This window comes from Oncorhynchus mykiss, chromosome 22, assembly GCF_013265735.2.
Source record: "Oncorhynchus mykiss isolate Arlee chromosome 22, USDA_OmykA_1.1, whole genome shotgun sequence".
NCBI classification, from domain to species: Eukaryota; Metazoa; Chordata; class Actinopteri; order Salmoniformes; family Salmonidae; genus Oncorhynchus; species Oncorhynchus mykiss.
In genome coordinates this window covers 20,488,528-20,507,109 of record NC_048586.1, presented here as the reverse complement: position 1 = coordinate 20,507,109, position 18,582 = coordinate 20,488,528, and the positions used below count along the sequence as shown (strand labels likewise).

The 18,582-nt window shown below is 47.6% G+C and overlaps 1 protein-coding gene across 5 annotated transcripts in view; it reads left to right on the top strand.

The window, feature by feature from the left end:
• Positions 1 to 18,582, top strand: part of hdac4 (histone deacetylase 4) — a 281,514-nt gene that overhangs the window by 153,869 nt on the left and 109,063 nt on the right. Inside the window, exon 1 of one of the 5 annotated variants that reach the window (XM_036958953.1) lies at positions 4,809 to 6,229. The exons of the other annotated variants lie outside the window; for them this stretch is intronic. Within the exon in view, the coding sequence (XP_036814848.1) occupies positions 6,226 to 6,229 (4 nt within the window). The 5' untranslated portion in view covers positions 4,809 to 6,225. Of the gene's footprint in view, positions 1 to 4,808; positions 6,230 to 18,582 lie in introns of those variants that run through there. 5 annotated transcript variants of the gene reach the window in all.

Genomic DNA, 18,582 nt, shown 5'->3' with positions numbered 1-18,582 from the left:
AATCAAATGGGCGACCACATCCTGCTCTGGCACCGGCCCGCTCGATGTAGCGTGTTTCACCGTGATGACCTGATTGTATGTCTCAGGCTCCTGTAGAAAGGGCTAACGTGACTTGGCTAACTTGTAGAGAGAGGGGGAGAGAGAATGAAAGAGAGAGGGAGACAAGGTATTATAAATAATATAAATCAATAAGAAATTAGGGTGTATTTCACACATTTGGAGTCAGGCTAGTGTCTCGAAGGGAAAGGAGGAAAAAATTGGAGTAGAGGGAGGGGTAAAAGTCTCTCTCTGTTGGAGTTGGAGTTGGCGTTGTCCTCCCGAGCTTCTTGTTTTGGAGCGGACACCCGACACATGACTTATTCATCAGCCTCATCTGCCAGCCTGCCACGCGGATTCCTACACAGACTCACACTGCATCATTACGGCCGATGCATTATTTACCGCACACCAAGCACACTGTTCTGGCAGGTGTTTAGACGGCTCCCACATGCCAGCAGACGGAGAACACAACCCAAAAACACCCCAGAGAAGGAGAGGAAAGTTAACAAACACACCTCACTGTCACTCTAGACTTCCTCCGTAATAATGGAATGGAATTTGGAAGGGTGCTGGCTCATGAATATGCCTAATTGTCTTCATACCTTCCATGCCTAGGAAAGTTGACACTATTTCCGTCTCGTCAAGGTGGCCCTCAATCCAGAGGTGGAAATAAAAACATATGAGTTTGTGTGCGCACAGAGGTCCATGTGGGGGTGGTGTGTATGTGGGTGTCTGTGTGTGTATGTCTGTGCGTGTGTGTGTGTGTGTGGGGCGGAGGTTAAATGGAAAGAAACCAAACTTCGTTATGGATTATAAAAGCCACAAGTGGGCATGGCTGAATTTGTTATCAGTGAAGTAGATAAAAAAAAAATATATTTTTTATGTGCACTTCCACCTAGGCATGCATGGTTATCTATATACTTCCTTATGTTTGGTGTGTATGTGTGTGTGCGTGCGTGCGTTCGTGCGCGTGTATCTGAGTGTGAGGAGGGGTTTCCCCCCTGTGTTTTGGTCCATTGACAGTGTGAGCCATTAGGTGCTATTGACGTCAGGCACGTTAGAGCTCAAGAATAAGGTGGCCTAATCACATCCAGGTGTTGTGTGTGTGTGTGCAGGGGAGAACAGGGCAGCAGGACAGGGTTGGTGGGTGGTCAGAGTATTCTGCAAACTGAAATGTTCAGAAGTGTAAGGAATAGAGCTGACATGATTCCCTGTTCTACATAAGATCATGTCGGTTCTAAACAACACTTCTTTTTTTTTTACACCCTTTTTCTCCCCCAATTTAGTTATATCCAATTACGATCTTGCCTCATCTCTGCAACTCCCCAACAGGCTCGGGAGAGGCGAAGGTCGAGTCATGCGAGTCATGACCCGCCAAACCGCGGTTCTTTAAACCGATTTAAATGTACCCCTTTTTTCCCCTCCCCGATTTCATGGTATCCAATTGGTAGTTACAGTCTTGTCTCATCACTGCAACTCCCGTACGGACTCGGGAGAGGCGAAGGTTGAGAGCCATGCGTCCTCCGAAACACAATCCAACCTAGCCGCACTGCTTCTTGACACAACGCACATCCAACCCAGAAGCCAGCCGCACCAATGTGTCGGAGGAATCACCGTACACCTAGCGACCTGGTCAGCATGCACTGCCCGCCACAGGAGTCGCTAGTGCGCGATGAGACAAGGATATCACTGCCGGCCAAACCCTCCCTGGGCCAATTGTGTGTCGCCCCATGGGCCTCCCGGTCGCGGCCGGCTGCTACAGAGCCTGGGCTCGAACCCAGAATCTCTGGTGGCACAGCTGGCCTTAGACCACTGCGCCACCCGGGAGGCCAAAACCGCGCTTCTTAACACCCTCCCGCTTAACCTGGAAGCCAGCTGCACCAATATGTCGGAGGAAACACCGTTCAAGTCATGACCGAAGTCAACCTGCAGGCTCCCAGCCCACCACAAGGAGAGTGCGATGAGCCAAGTAAAGGCCCCCCAGGCCAAACCCTCCACTAACCCGGACGATGCTGGACCAATTTTGCGTTGCCCTATGGGACTCCCGGTTACGGCCGGTTGTGACACAGCCTGGGAACGAACCTGGGTCTGTAGTGATTCCTCAAGCACTGCGATGCAGTGCCTTGGACCCCTGTACCACTCTGGAGGCCCTTACACAAAACCTTTCTATCCGAAAGGACCTCGGAACTTCTATCCAGTCAACCAGCGGAGGAACGCTGTCCAACTATAGGTTTGTGTTTCCTGGGCCAGTATTCACAAAGAGTCTCAGAATAGGAAAGCTGAACTAGGATCAGTTTAGCCTTTTAGATCATAGTTAATAGGATTATGTGGACAGGGTGGACCTGATCCTAGCTCAGCAGGCCTACTCTGAAATGCCTTGTGAATACGGACCCTGGTTTGTGAAAAACCTCTTGAGACATATCCTACTGATAATAATATGCGAGGGCTGCTATTGATACGTTTAGTGCATTGATCACAGAGGAGTAAATGCTACATTGATCTTCTCTGTGGAACAGTGTGTCCAATGTCTCCCCGTTACCTCTCACAGACACACGGTACATACTCACGCTCACGATGCACACACACGGCCGCATAATCGTATGGGAAAGCATGTACAGTGCCTTGCGAAAGTATTCGGCCCCCTTGAACTTTGCGACCTTTTGCCACATTTCAGGCTTCAAACATAAAGATATAAAACTGTATTTTTTTGTGAAGAATCAACAACAAGTGGGACACAATCATGAAGTGGAACGACATTTATTGGATATTTCAAACTTTTTTAACAAATCAAAAACTGAAAAATTGGGCGTGCAAAATGATTCAGCCCCCTTAAGTTAATACTTTGTAGCGCCACCTTTTGCTGCGATTACAGCTGTAAGTCGCTTGGGGTATGTCTCTATCAGTTTTGCACATCGAGAGACTGACATTTTTTCCCATTCCTCCTTGCAAAACAGCTCGAGCTCAGTGAGGTTGGATGGAGAGCATTTGTGAACAGCAGTTTTCAGTTCTTTCCACAGATTCTCGATTGGATTCAGGTCTGGACTTTGACTTGGCCATTCTAACACCTGGATATGTTTATTTTTGAACCATTCCATTGTAGATTTTGCTTTATGTTTTGGATCATTGTCTTGTCGGAAGACAAATCTCCGTCCCAGTCTCAGGTCTTTTGCAGACTCCATCAGGTTTTCTTCCAGAATGGTCCTGTATTTGGCTCCATCCATCTTCCCATCAATTTGAACCATCTTCCCTGTCCCTGCTGAAGAAAAGCAGGCCCAAACCATGATGCTGCCACCACCATGTTTGACAGTGGGGATGGTGTGTTCAGCTGTGTTGCTTTTACGCCAAACATAACGTTTTGCATTGTTGCCAAAAAGTTCAATTTTGGTTTCATCTGACCAGAGCACCTTCTTCCACATGTTTGGTGTGTCTCCCAGGTGGCTTGTGGCAAACTTTAAACGACACTTTTTATGGATATCTTTAAGAAATGGCTTTCTTCTTGCCACTCTTCCATAAAGGCCAGATTTGTGCAATATACGACTGATTGTTGTCCTATGGACAGAGTCTCCCACCTCAGCTGTAGATCTCTGCAGTTCATCCAGAGTGATCATGGGCCTCTTGGCTGCATCTCTGATCAGTCTTCTCCTTGTATGAGCTGAAAGTTTAGAGGGACGGCCAGGTCTTGGTAGATTTGCAGTGGTCTGATACTCCTTCCATTTCAATATTATCGCTTGCACAGTGCTCCTTGGGATGTTTAAAGCTTGGGAAATCTTTTTGTATCCAAATCCGGCTTTAAACTTCTTCACAACAGTATCTCGGACCTGCCTGGTGTGTTCCTTGTTCTTCATGATGCTCTCTGCGCTTTTAACGGACCTCTGAGACTATCACAGTGCAGGTGCATTTATACGGAGACTTGATTACACACAGGTGGATTGTATTTATCATCATTAGTCATTTAGGTCAACATTGGATCATTCAGAGATCCTCACTGAACTTCTGGAGAGAGTTTGCTACACTGAAAGTAAAGGGGCTGAATAATTTTGCACTCCCAATTTTTCAGTTTTTGAATTTGTTAAAAAAGTTTGAAATATCCAATAAATGTCGTTCCACTTCATGATTGTGTCCCACTTGTTGTTGATTCTTCACAAAAAATACTGTTTAATATCTTTATGTTTGAAGCCTGAAATGTGGCAAAAGGTCGCAAAGTTCAAGGGGGCCGAATACTTTCGCAAGGCACTGTATATGACTGACTAATCGTGTGTGTGTGTGTGTGTGCGCAGTGCATGGACATTAAGCGTGTGTGTGTGTGTGTGTGTGTGTGTGTGTGTGTGTGTGTGTGTGCAGTGCATGGACATTAAGCGTGTGTGTGCATGTACAGTATGTATGCACTTGCGTGTGTATGCATGCATAGGTGCGCACATATGCATGTGTATATTTCAATGAGCTTTAGCAGTAGACAGTTTACTCTTCAAAGTCATATCCACATTACAGTTACCATAGAGAGATCGAGTAGAGGAGGCCATTAAGCAAAGCAATGTACAGCCAGAGATGTTGATGGCATTGGAAACAGCTGGCTGTTAACTGTGAAGAGACATGCATGAATGGAAACGCAAACCAGATGCTGCCCAGAGGAAAGGTTTTGGCAAATCTTTCTCTTCTCTCCGATCTCTCTGTCAGCTAGTCCAGCTAATGAACTCATGCTATAGAGGGATGGAGAGAGATGCAGAGGGAGGGAAAGGGAGAATACGAGAGGGGGGTGATTGTACCATTGAGGGATACACTCTTCGAAAAAGGGTTCCATAAGGGTTCTTCAGCTGTCCCCATAGGAGAACCAATTTTGCTTCCAGGTAGAGCTCTACCAAAAAGGTTATGCTATGGGGACGGCCAAATAACCCTTTTAGGTTCTAGATAGCAAAACATTTTCTATGAGTGTAGATGGAGATGGAGAGAGAGTAAGTGAGAACTTGAGATAGGTAGGAGAGAGAGATTAAGTAAGATAGATGTAGGGAGACAGAAGGGATAGATAGAGAAAGAGACTGTTAGAGTGAAGGGATAGAAAAGGGAAAAGATAGTGATGTAAAGACAGAATTGATAGATGGATAGATAGAGGATTAGAGATGGAGAGAGAAATGAGGCAATCTAATTGTGGCATCTGGCAGCGCCACCCCGCCACAGTGACTTGCTAATCTGTAAATCTTCTCTCGAGCACTTTCCCTGTAGACCAGAGCCTGCTGCGCACTGACTGGCCATATAGCAGTCTGGAATCACACCCAACCCATGTGGACTTAATGAGAGAGGGATATGGAGGGAGGGTGGGAGAGAGAGAGGGATGGAGGTTGGGAAGAGAGGGAAGAAAACAAAAAGGAAAGGTATGGTGATGGAGGGATATGAGTGGGGTGAAGAAGGGATAGAGAACAGGTGAAATGGAAAAGGAGAGCATTTCGATGGCGGTATCCGAGCAGACATGCGCGAGATAAGGAGGACTGATGGAGGACAAGAAGTCTGACAAAGGAGGTATAGGAAAAGAGGTAGACATGAACAGAAGTACAAAGAGAGGGACGCTGAGGGAAGAATGACAAGACAGCGAGTGAGGGATGAGAAGGGTGTGAAGTGGGGGATTAAGAATGATCTGGAGAGTACAAAAGAAGATCATAGAAGTCAATGGGTGAAAAAGAAGAGGGGGAAAGGAGGGGGAGAGTGACAGATGTAGAGAGAGTTAAAATATGGAAAGGAGAGAGTTAGAGAGAAAGAAAAGAATGAGGAAGATGGATATAGACAGTGAGAAGCAGAGTTCCCCACAGTAGTTCTGTCCCTTCTGTAAAAATCAGCCTGTTCAATGAAGGAGGGAGGGAGAGGGGAGAGAGGCACACAAACACTCAGCATGCCTAAAACTGCCCTCTGATGTCACCAGCCCCTGGAGAGAGAGAGAGGGGAGGGGACCAGTGAGATGACTGAACGAGCGAGAGACACAGCCAGAGGGCGAGAGCAAACAGAGCAGAGTGAGAGAAGGAGAGCGACAGAGAGAGAAAACAGAGAGGTGGCGACTGAGAGCACTGTACCGGCGTCTGCTGTGGACTTGAGGCTGTGTTTTACGGCGTGTGGTGTGTCAGTGGTGGAGAGTTTTGCTCCGGTTCAGTGAGGCCGATCTAGCGATCGCGTTGGCCACACACCATCTGGACAGCACAACTGATGGGTGAGAGGAGCTCTGCGCTGTACAGTGTGTACCCAGTCCTCTGTATGTGTGTGTGTGCTTTCTGTGGCTGTTGGTGTGTGTGTGTGTGGGGGGGGGACAGGCTGAGTAGACTGTGTGTTTGTTGAATGGTGGTGATGTGTTATTGCACGCTCTGCTCTGTAGCCTTGAGCACTCAATGGAGCAGATGGTTGTGGCCACAACCTACTACTGCGCGCCGTGGATGTGTGGGTCTGTGTGTTCTTCTGTGAGAGAGCAAGCGTGTGTGTGTGTGTTTGTGTGTGTCTTACCATATGCAGTTCATTGATTTTCTCCTTTTTTTTGCTTCTATTTGTGTTAGCGTAACTTCTTAATATTTTGGGGGGGGGGATTATGTATGTCACGTAATCTTGAAATTGTGTACCGCGTGGACTGGGAAGTGTTTAGTCTGTAGTGTTGGTGTCTTGTGTTTTTTGTGAATGCTCCTGTGTGTCGCATAAATTGTGTGTGTGTGTGTGTTCCACGTCACTGTGTCCTGGTGCAGAGTGTCTGCCCTGCACCACATGGTGAGAGGGCGAGAGAAGGAGAGGGAGAGACGGGGAGCGAAAGAAAGGGACAGGGAGAGTGAAGCAGAGCAGCATGTGAAGCAGAGCAGCGTGTGAAGCAGAGCAGCGTGTGAAGCAGAGCAGCGTGTGAAGCAGAGCAGCGTGTGAAACACACAGATGGAGAGAAGAAAAGGAGACAGCGGAGGGAGGAATAGAAGACGGATGATATTGAGGCTTTGGCTGAAAGAGGAGTGCAGCACGACGTTTCCCTTGGCATTGCGCTGTCGTCTGATGTTTTAAAAGCCTTACATTGATTTATTTGACCTATGACTCTAAACTGTATGTTAGCTGACTGGCAGATGGAGTGGGGTTGAGTGTGAGTTCGGTTGGATTCAGTTTGCGGTTGAGTGTGATTAGGTGGAGTGTAGCGCCTCATGTAAACCAGGGATACGTTACTGTAATAAGGAGCCTAAGGGCTGAGTCAGGTATGTTTGACTGTGGGTTTATCCACTGTGTGTGGAACCTCTGTGATCACTGTGTTTACACACCGTGCATACAGGTAGAGGTGGGCAGGAGAGAGAGAGGATAGGAGAAGAAGAGAGGTAGAGGGGTGTAAAGAAGGGAGGGAAGGGAGATGGCTTGAGAAAGGAGAGAGTGGTAGTGGGAGGTGGGAGAGAGTATGAAAGAGAGAGGGGAGAGAGGTAGTGGGAGGTGGGAGAGAGAGAGGCAGCATACACTCTTGGACAAATGTAACATGTATGCACGAAAAGGACACACAAACACACGACTCTCAGCCACCTACCCCTTTACCAACCATGTGCTCTCTGACCGTAATCACAAACACTCCACCACAAACGCAACCCACTGGACCCAACGACAAAAAATTATTGGTCCGTCCACCTACTGTACTCCCCTTTTCCCCCTCCAGCCAACCAGTTGCCTCGCTCCAGGGGTCTTCAGAGAACCTCTTTCCCCTCTAAAGCATCTGTGTGTGTCCTTGGCTCCGTGATATAATGGGGATCCTTAATCCCTACTGTGGGGGGGGGATACCAGTCCAGTAGCTTCTGTGGTTGAACCTGCGCTATAAATATATCCGTTTTTCTATGATCTTTCCCATGATCCTTGATGTGTTTGCTGATTGAGGCCACTTGGAGTAGGCGGAGCTTGCCCCCTAGACTCTTCTGATCTAAGGTCAGTTTGGTGTCACTGTTTTTTAACATAGTCTCCCAGCCTAGTTTTATGTGGTACCGTCCTCTGTAGTACACCCGATAGTGCTTCCACGCAAACACACACACACACACACACACACACACACACGCAGGGATGTTTATTTGTGAGGGTGTTTGCGTGTGTCTACATTTGATTATATATGTATTTGTTTATTTGGATTGGTTACAGGACACGGATAGAAATTATACAAACAATACAACCACACAAATATTTGTGTTTCGTGTGTTTGTGTGCGTGTCCCCTCACAGTCCACGCCGTTCCACGAGATGTAGTTCAATATTATTATTTATTTTTAAAAAGTTTTTTTTGCTGTTTGCTTGAGTTATTGGAAATGGATCAAGGCTCTGTATAATACTGTGCGTTGATGTGAATTTGTTTTGGGGATTGTGAAGAGACCACTGGTGGAATGTCTTGTGGGGTATGTGTGTCTGAGCTGAACGTTATCAAACAATCTGAAATGTTTGATCACTGTAATATTTCTCCTAAAAACTAGCAGAGTCAACCAGGGCTATCATACATGTTGTTGATGTTACAGTAGTTCTGTGTGTGCAGTTCAGGGCACACCACTCTGTTTTGAGCCAGCTGCAACTTTGATAGGGCTTCCTTTTTTTGCACTTGACCATATTAGCGGACACAGTAGGTATGTCTGTGTGCCGCCTCAGATGTGTCTGTGTGCCTGCTCAGATGTGTCTGTGTGCCTGCTCAGATGTGTCTGTGTGCCGCCTCAGATGTGTCTGTGTGCCTGCTCAGATGTGTCTGTGTGCCTGCTCAGATGTGTCTGTGTGCCTGCTCAGATGTGTCTGTGTGCCGCCTCAGATGTGTCTGTGTGCCTGCTCAGATGTGTCTGTGTGCCGCCTCAGATGTGTCTGTGTGCCTGCTCAGATGTGTCTGTGTGCCTGCTCAGATGTGTATGTGTGCCTGCTCAGATGTGTCTGTGTGCCGCCTCAGATGTGTCTGTGTGCCTGCTCAGATGTGTCTGTGTGCCTGCTCAGATGTGTCTGTGTGCCGCCTCAGATGTGTCTGTGTGCCTGCTCAGATGTGTCTGTGTGCCTGCTCAGATGTGTCTGTGTGCCGCCTCAGATGTGTCTGTGTGCCTGCTCAGATGTGTCTTTGTGCCTGCTCAGATGTGTCTGTGTGCCGCCTCAGATGTGTCTGTGTGCCTGCTCAGATGTGTCTGTGTGCCTGCTCAGATGTGTCTGTGTGCCTGCTCAGATGTGTCTGTGTGCCGCCTCAGATGTGTCTGTGTGCCTGCTCAGATGTGTCTGTGTGCCTGCTCAGATGTGTCTGTGGGCCTGCTCAGATGTGTCTGTGTGCCACCTCAGATGTGTCTGTGTGCCTGCTCAGATGTGTCTGTGTGCCTGCTCAGATGTGTCTGTGTGCCTGCTCAGATGTGTCTGTGGGCCTGCTCAGATGTGTCTGTGTGCCTGCTCAGATGTGTCTGTGTGCATGTGTGGGCCATGTCGTGTGGGAGCGTTTAACCAGAAAAAACAATTACAGAGCGAACGACGACTCCTATTAGCTGGCCTAATTGCTTCCTAGCGGCGTTTCAGTGACAGCGCTATACATTAGGCTTCATTTACTGTCAACATGTCATGTTTAAACGCAGCCGTCAGAGATTGCACTCTGTACTGCCTATCTAGGAGGGAGTTTGGTATACTCTGTGCTAGTGGAGGGAAAGGTTGCGTTTTGTGTGGCATTTGATTTGAGTGGCCAATGTATGTTTTCTGTGTTAGCCTGAGATAAAAATATATATATATAAAAAAAAGATAACGATGTATTGTCACATGCTCCGGATAGGTGCAGTGAAATGTCTTGTTTTACAGGGTCAGCCATAGTAGTACGGAGCACCTGGAGCAAATGAGGGTTAAGTGCCTTGCTCAAGGGAACACCGACAGATTTTTTACCTTGTCGGCTCGGGTATTCAAACCAGCGACCTGTCGGTTACTGGCCCAAACGTTCTAAACGCTAGTCTACCTGCCGCCCTTCTAAAATAATAGTAACAATTGTAAATAGAACGTCACCCACAAAACCAGCATCAAGTCACATTATACTGGCTTGCAAAGTGATGTCTTCCTATTGAAATCCATCCAGAGTGGGGATATCCAACAACTGGAACTTTTATTCACCCACAATCTGCATTCAGAGGGAAGCAGCTTGGGGTGTGCTTGTGTGTGCGTACTTAAACGTGTGTCTGTGTGTGCGCATGCGTGCCTGCGTGTTTTGGGTGGCATTCAATTTGCTATGCTATGTTTTCTGTGTATGCCTTTCCCTCATACAATGCTCTGCGCAATTCTCCACTTGCGTCCTCGGGTCCTTCTCAATAGTCGACAATGGCTTCTCGTCTGATCTGAAAACACAGGCCAGGTGAAAGCAATATGGAGAAAATGTACTGGTACTCCGCTTCCATCTTTCCAGTTCTTTCATGCCGACGGAGCGAGAGGAAAAGGTGACTAGAAAAGGACGCCGCCGTGCGCTATCGAGACGCAGCCCGTTAGCCTGTTAGCTTGTTTCGCTAAACCCAATCCCCAAGCCTTTAGCCCATAAAGCTCTCTTTGGCGTTCTAATGTGGTCGCGTGGTTAGCCCCTGAGTGCCCTGGTTCTTTAGCAGTGATTACACTGGCTATCTCTGTGGCTCTCGCTGGCCCCTACAGCGGGAGAATGAGTGGCTGTAATTGGGTATTCATTCCCTGGGCCCTGGCCTTAGCACCGCCAGCCATTGATTGCCGTGCCTCTCCTCTACTGCACTTGTATTAATGGGATGAGTTTGGATGGAGCCAGCTAGCTACTGCCACTCGTAACACGAACACTCCTCTTCAGTGCCACAGTGGCATAATAGATGCATTTTCTCTGCTTTACTCATCTTTATGGGGTGGGGGGGTGCACTTCTGTGTGTGTAGATCCTGGCCTGGAAATTGCTGGCCGCAGGGTGGAAGAAGTGACTGAGCATGTGACGGCCGTGTCTCCTGTAAAAGAGAGCAGTGTTTAGTCTGAGGTGAACCCCTTCTTTGGCCGGCACGGTAGAGCAGGCATTCTGGGTATGAAAGGACCCCTCGCTCGCCCAAAGATCTGTGGCTGTGCAAGGCTGCAGACTATACTCAAGGAAGAGGTCTTAGAGGCAGGCACCATGATCTACTCTTATGAACACAAGATGTTGAAAATATATTTCTGGTCAAAAAACAAGTTGAAAATAGGTACTTTTGGTTGAAAATACATGTTTTATTTTTAATTATTGTGCTAATTGGACCACACTTAAGTGTAAAGGGAGAGTTAGGTCTAATGTGATGTAAATACATATTGTATGCACGGAATACCTACTGTTGATCGACTAGATAACTAAAACGTTAAATGTACTTATTTGACAGGAGGGATAGTGTGTGGAAGGAAATTAGATATCATCTAGCTGACATGGGCCTGTTAAGATACTTAGAAGAAAAACAACCTTCCTTGCTTCCTTCCTTGAAGTTATCGCAACTCTTTCGAGGTTGTAGAGTGTATTTGTAGAGTGGAAGGAATGATACATTCCAAAGGTATTTGAGCAAGGCCCGGGTGCCCAACATATAAAGAGGGGAATTATGATCAGTCTACTGATGCCTTGCACTTGGGCTTCAACAAATCCCTTGAAAAGCAGAGTTGTTTAAGGGCGCTGTACTGCAGCGCCAGCTGTGCCATCAGAGTCCCTGGGTTCGCGCCCAGGCTCTGTCGTAACCGGCCGCGACCGGGAGGTCCGTGGGGCGACGCACAATTGGCCTAGCGTCGCCCGGGTTAGGGAGGGCTTGGTCGGTAGGGGTGTCCTTGTCTCATCGCGCACCAGCAACTCCTGTGGCGGGCTGGGCGCAGTGTACGCTAACCAAGGTGGCCAGGTGCACGGTGTTTCCTCCGGCGCATTGGTGCGGCTGGCTTCCGGGTTGGATGTGCGCTGTGTTAAAGAAGCAGCGGCTTGGTTGGTTGTGTATCGGAGGACGCATGACTTTCAACCTTCGTCTCTCCCGAGCCCGTACGGGAGTTGTAGCGATGAGACAAGATAGTAGCTACTACAACAATTGGATACTACGAAATTGGGGAGAAAAAGGGGTAAAAATTCAAAAATAAATAAATAAATAAGAAAAGCAGAGTTGTTGTGGCGTTCGCCGTTTTAAAAGGACGTATTTGTAACGTAGTTACAGGGAGTCAGGAAGCAGATACACTTAGGGTTTACTAACAACGGACATGGAACGAAAACGAAACAAGAGAAGCATCTGACATGGAAGCACAAGCAGTACGACCTGATGACCGATGACAAAAGATTGCTATATAAAGGGTTAATTAAACATATCCAGATCTAATCTATAGAGCTCATATTTAGATGCGTTATTTCAACGACAGCGCAGTGTCATCGTTATGACTGTTCTCACCACGTTTAAAAAATGTTGCTGATATATATATATATATATATATATATATAGCCTGCCCTGTACCAACCCCATTTCCCCCTCTGGCCAGTATACACCCGTGACTTAACTTCTTCTCACTAAGGTCAATGCTTCATGAGTACATTTAACAGATCAAATCATGTAGTTGTGGGTCATATCATAACAATTTTGTAACTCATTAACAAGCCCTCCTACACACGACATTTAAGTTGGCCGTACTGGTCTATAACGCACACATGATGGGTCTATGTATGAATTCCATGCAGTCAATGTAAAGTGAAGTCTATTTTACCATTCATAAACCATTTATAAAGCATTTATAAACATGCCTCACTTATCAAAAATCATACGGCAACAACTAGGCGTGGGCAGTATACCATATAGGCCTATGCCATATACCGTGGTGAATTGAAATACCCACGGTATGATTTTCAATACTGTCCATACCTTTCAAACGGTTTTAGCTTGTTTTTACATAAATGTGATTTTTTTTATTTTTAAAGGAAAACTTCTCCCACAAACTTGATACAGGCTGTATTTCTGTATTTTGAAAGTTATATGTCTTGAAAACTTGATTGCTGATATGCAAAACATTTTTGGACTATATCAACAATGGACTAATGAAACAAATACTAAAAGATCGTTTTTGGGTGGAAGTTCTTTTTAAATAAATACATGCGGTCAACTTGTGCACTAGGTTAATAGATGAAGCAAATCGCATTCTTCGTTTCCCCTGTGTTTTTTTTTCAATGTAAAGCCATTCCCCAAAGCAACTGATTGAGCCTGTCATATAGTATTTTTCTTTACAAAGAGCACATGGCGCAAACTGAAGCTTTGTGATGTGATGATTCACTGTTGTGCAGCGCAAGACAGGTGATCAAGTGACACTTGAAAATCTCTACTAACGGTTGACAGCTAAATATCTTATAACTAACTATAAGTGAACTTATTTGGCACATCTTAGATAGTTATCTCCAGCTCAGGCCTATGCACTGGTTTGCTAATTTGCTAGCTAATTGGGTAGCTTGCAAGATTAAAATTCTTGGTTACAGCAGAGACCTGGATCAACATCTCTGCTGTCTAATATTTGTTTTGTGTGTGCAGCAAACTGTGAGTAGCCATTTGAGATAGTTGTATAACTTTGAGCTGGGTTGTCTGTCCCTGCAATTCGTTTAGCTAGCATTTAGTTTACCTTTTTGTTCAATGTTCCATGACTGACGTTGTGCATTTTCACATTTAAAATAACAAAAAGCAGAGTTGAGCTAAGAAGCCTCAAGAACACTGGGCTGTTACCCAGACGTGATCTCACACTGACCTTTCACCTCTCCTCTCCAGTCAAACTAAGGCAACTGGTTTCTGTTTTCTGTTCATAATGTGCAAAACTACAATGGAAATAGTGAAATAACATTGTGAACTAAATGTTTCATGAATTTTATTGCGATTTTGTAAAATTTATTGAATGAGTTGTAAAAAGTGTTAACATTGTGAGAGGGGCTTAGCTAGCAGATGCAACATTAGTGAATTAAGGGGTACATGCTAGCTATCTTACCACCCTGTGTTAATATGCTTTGCTCACTAAAATATTTATTCCTATGAGTCTGAAATGGAGAATTGAAAAGTATTATTATTCATTTTTCTCAAGTGTCGCAGGATGGACTATTAACTGAACAATAGACTATTAAACCTTTACTAAAGAATTGTCTAATAGCCGACCTAGGTGTGACCCCTCCCAACTTGAGCAAGGTGTGAACCCCTCCCTTCCACATCTACCTACACACGTATCTACCTACACACGGTTAATGTTCTGAAAAATATATATATACGTGTATATATGGTTCGTATCACATCCGACTGTGATTGGGAGCGCCATAGGGCGGCGCACAATTGGCCCAGCGGGTTTTGCCAGGGTAGGCCTTCATTGACCGGGGTAGGCTGGTGCTCGGGTAGGCTGGTGCTGAAAATATAGCTATCTTGTTATGCAAGTGTTGCACACCAACAGATGGAGAAAACTTACACCAGTCGAGCAATTCATTTCAACAATAATCTTCATTTTGATTTGACTTTACGAACAACAAGAGGGCTTAATTGGAGTCTAATTCTTCAGAGCTGAGGCCGATATTGTCATGTACTGTCATGTTGTGTCTTGTTTCTGTCCTTTCCCTTCACCCTGTCTCCCTCTGCTGGTCGTTGTTAGGTTACCTTTTCTCCCCCTCTTTTCCCCAGATGTGCCTTGTCTCCTCCTAACTACCTCGTCACCCCTTTTCCCACCTGTTCCCTTTTTCCCTCTGATTAGGTCTCTATATCTCTCTCTGTTCCTGCTCCTGTCCTTGTCGGATTCTTGTTTGTGTTGTTCATGCCTGAACCAGACTATCGTCATGTTTGCTGCAACCTTGTCCTGTCCTGTCGGAACCTGCCGGTCCATCTGAGCCTACGTTTTGTTTTGTTATTAAAGAAGCTCTGTTTACGTTAATTCGCTTTTGGGTCCTCATTCATGCACCGTAACAGAAGAATCCGACCAAGAATGGACCCAGCGACTTCGGATCCTCTCCACTCAGCCGTCGAGATCCAGGGAGCGATGCTAGGCAGACACAAGCAGGAATTGTCTGCTGCTCGGCATGCCGTTGAGACCCTGGCCACCCAAGTCTCCAACCTCACAGAACAGGTTCACCATCTCCGCCTCGATCCACCGGCCACTTCCAGGGCTTTCGAATCTCCGGAGCCCAGAATCAATAACCCGCCGTGTTACTCTGGGGAGCCCACTGAATGCCGCTCGTTCCTCACCCAGTGTGATATTGTGTTTTCTCTCCAGCCCAACACTTACTCCAGGAGCACTGCTCGTGTCGCCTACGTCATATCTCTCCTTACTGGACGGGCTCGTGAGTGGGGCACGGCAATCTGGGAGGCAAGGGCTGAGTGTACTAACCAGTATCAGGACTTTAAGGAGGAGATGATACGGGTTTTTGATCGATCTGTTTTTGGGGAGGAGGCTTCCAGGGCCCTGTCTTCCCTATGTCAGGGTAATCGATCCATAACAGACTACTCTATTGAGTTTCGCACTCTTGCTGCCTCCAGTGGCTGGAACGAGCCGGCTTTGCTCGCTCGTTTTCTGGAGGGTCTCCGCGCAGAGGTAAAGGATGAGATTCTCTCCCGGGAGGTTCCTTCCAGCGTGGATTCCTTGATTGAACTCGCTATTCGCATTGAGCGACGGGTTGATCTTCGTCACCGAGCTCGTGGAAAGGAGCTCGCGTTCTCCGTTGCCCCCCTCTCCGCATCACTACCATCTTCCTCTGCCGGCTCGGGTGCTGAGCCTATGCAGCTGGGAGGTATCCGCATCTTGACTAAGGAGAGGGAACGGAGAATCACCAACCGCCTCTGTCTCTATTGCGGTTCTGCTGGTCATTTTGTCACTTCATGTCCAGTAAAAGCCAGAGCTCATCAGTAAGCGGAGGGCTACTGGTGAGCGCTACTACTCCTGTCTCTCCTTCAAGATCCTGCACTACCTTGTCGGTCCATCTACGCTGGACCGGTTCGTCAGCTTCCTGCAGTGCCTTAATAGACTCTGGGGCGGAGGGCTGTTTTATGGACGAGACCTGGGCTCGGGAACATGACATTCCTCTCAGACAGTTAAGGGAGTCCACGGCCTTGTTCGCCCTGGATGGTAGTCCTCTCCCCAGTATTCAGCGTGAGACGCTACCTTTAACCCTCACTGTTTCTGGTAATCATAGCGAAACCATTTCTTTTTTAATTTTTCGTTCACCTTTTACACCTGTTGTTTTGGGCCATCCCTGGCTAGTTTGTCATAATCCTTCCATTAATTGGTCTAGTAATTCTATCCTCTCCTGGAACGTCTCTTGTCATGTGAAATGTTTAATGTCTGCTATCCCTCCTGTTTCCTCTGTCTCTTCTTCACAGGAGGAGCCTGGTGATTTGACAGGGGTGCCGGAGGAATATCACGATCTGCGCACGGTGTTCAGTCGGTCCAGGGCCACCTCTCTTCCTCCACACCGGTCGTATGATTGTAGTATTGATCTCCTTCCGGGAACCACTCCCCCCCGGGGTAGACTATACTCTCTGTCGGCTCCCGAACGTAAGGCTCTCGAAGATTATTTGTCTGTAGCTCTTGCCGCCGGTACCATAGTCCCCTCCTCCTCTCCCGCCGGAGCGGGGTTTTTTTTTGTTAAGAAGAAGGACGGGTCCCTGCGCCCCTGCATAGATTATCGAGGGCTGAATGACATAACAGTGAAGAATCGTTATCCGCTTCCTCTTATGTCTTCAGCCTTCGAGATCCTGCAGGGAGCCAGGTTTTTCACTAAGTTGGACCTTCGTAACGCTTACCATCTCGTGCGCATCAGGGAGGGGGACGAGTGGAAGACGGCGTTTAACACTCCGTTAGGGCACTTTGAATACCGGGTTCTTCCTTTCGGCCTCGCTAACGCTCCAGCTGTCTTTCAGGCATTAGTCAATGATGTCCTGAGAGACATGCTGAACATCTTTGTTTTCGTTTACCTTGACGATATCCTGATTTTTTCACCGTCACTCCAGATTCATGTTCAGCACGTTCGACGTGTCCTCCAGCGCCTTTTAGAGAATTGTCTTTTTGTGAAGGCTGAGAAGTGCTCTTTTCATGCCTCCTCCGTCACATTTCTCGGTTCTGTTATTTCCGCTGAAGGCATTAAGATGGATCCCGCTAAGGTCCAAGCTGTCATTGATTGGCCCGTCCCTAAGTCACGCGTCGAGCTGCAGCGCTTTCTCGGCTTTGCGAACTTCTATCGTCGTTTCATCCGTAATTTCGGTCAGGTGGCAGCTCCTCTCACAGCCCTTACTTCTGTCAAGACGTGCTTTAAGTGGTCCGTTTCCGCCCAGGGAGCTTTTGATCTCCTCAAGAATCGTTTTACATCCGCACCTATCCTTGTTACACCTGACGTCTCTAGACAGTTCATTGTCGAGGTTGACGCGTCAGAGGTGGGCGTGGGAGCCATTCTTTCTCAGCGCTCCTTCTCTGACGACAAGGTCCACCCTTGCGCGTATTTTTCTCATCGCCTGTCGCCGTCGGAACGTAACTATGATGTGGGAAACCGCGAACTGCTCGCCATCCGCTTAGCCCTAGGCGAATGGCGACAGTGGTTGGAGGGGGCGACCGTTCCTTTTGTCGTTTGGACTGACCATAGGAACCTTGAGTACATCCGTTCTGCCAAACGACTTAATGCGCGTCAGGCGCGCTGGGCGCTGTTTTTCGCTCGTTTCGAGTTCGTGATTTCTTATCGTCCGGGCTCTAAGAACACCTAGCCTGATGCTTTATCTCGTCTCTTCAGTTCTTCAGTAGCCTCCACTGACCCCGAGGGGATTCTCCCTGAGGGGCGTGTTGTCGGGTTGACTGTCTGGGGAATTGAGAGGCAGGTAAAGCAAGCACTCACTCAAACTCCGTCGCCGCGCGCTTGTCCCAGGAACCTTCTTTTCGTTCCCGTTCCTACTCGTCTGGCCGTTCTTCAGTGGGCTCACTCTGCCAAGTTAGCCGGCCACCCTGGCGTTCGGGGTACGCTTGCTTCCATTCGCCAGCGCTTTTGGTGGCCCACCCGGGAGCATGACACGCGTCGCTTCGTGGCTGCTTGTTCGGTCTGCGCGCAGACTAAGTCCGGTAACTCTCCTCCTGCCGGCCGTCTCAGGCCGCTTCCCATTCCCTCTCGACCGTGGTCTCACATCGCCTTAGATTTTGTCACCGGACTGCCTTCGTCAGCGGGGAAGACTGTTATTCTTACGGTTGTCGACAGGTTCTCTAAGGCGGCTCATTTTATTCCCCTTGCTAAGCTTCCTTCTGCTAAAGAGACGGCACAAATCATCATCGAGAATGTTTTCAGAATTCATGGCCTTCCGTCAGACGTCGTTTCGGACAGAGGTCCGCAATTCACGTCTCAATTTTGGAGGGAGTTTTGCCGTTTGATTGGGGCTTCCGTCAGTCTCTCTTCCGGCTTTCACCCCCAGTCTAACGGTCAAGCAGAACGGGCCAATCAGACTATTGGTCGCATCTTACGCAGTCTTTCTTTTCGCAACCCTGCGTCTTGGTCAGAACAGCTCCCCTGGGCAGAATACGCCCACAACTCGCTTCCTTCGTCTGCGACCGGGCTATCTCCTTTTCAGAGTAGCCTCGGGTACCAGCCTCCGCTGTTCTCATCTCAGTTCGCCGAGTCCAGCGTCC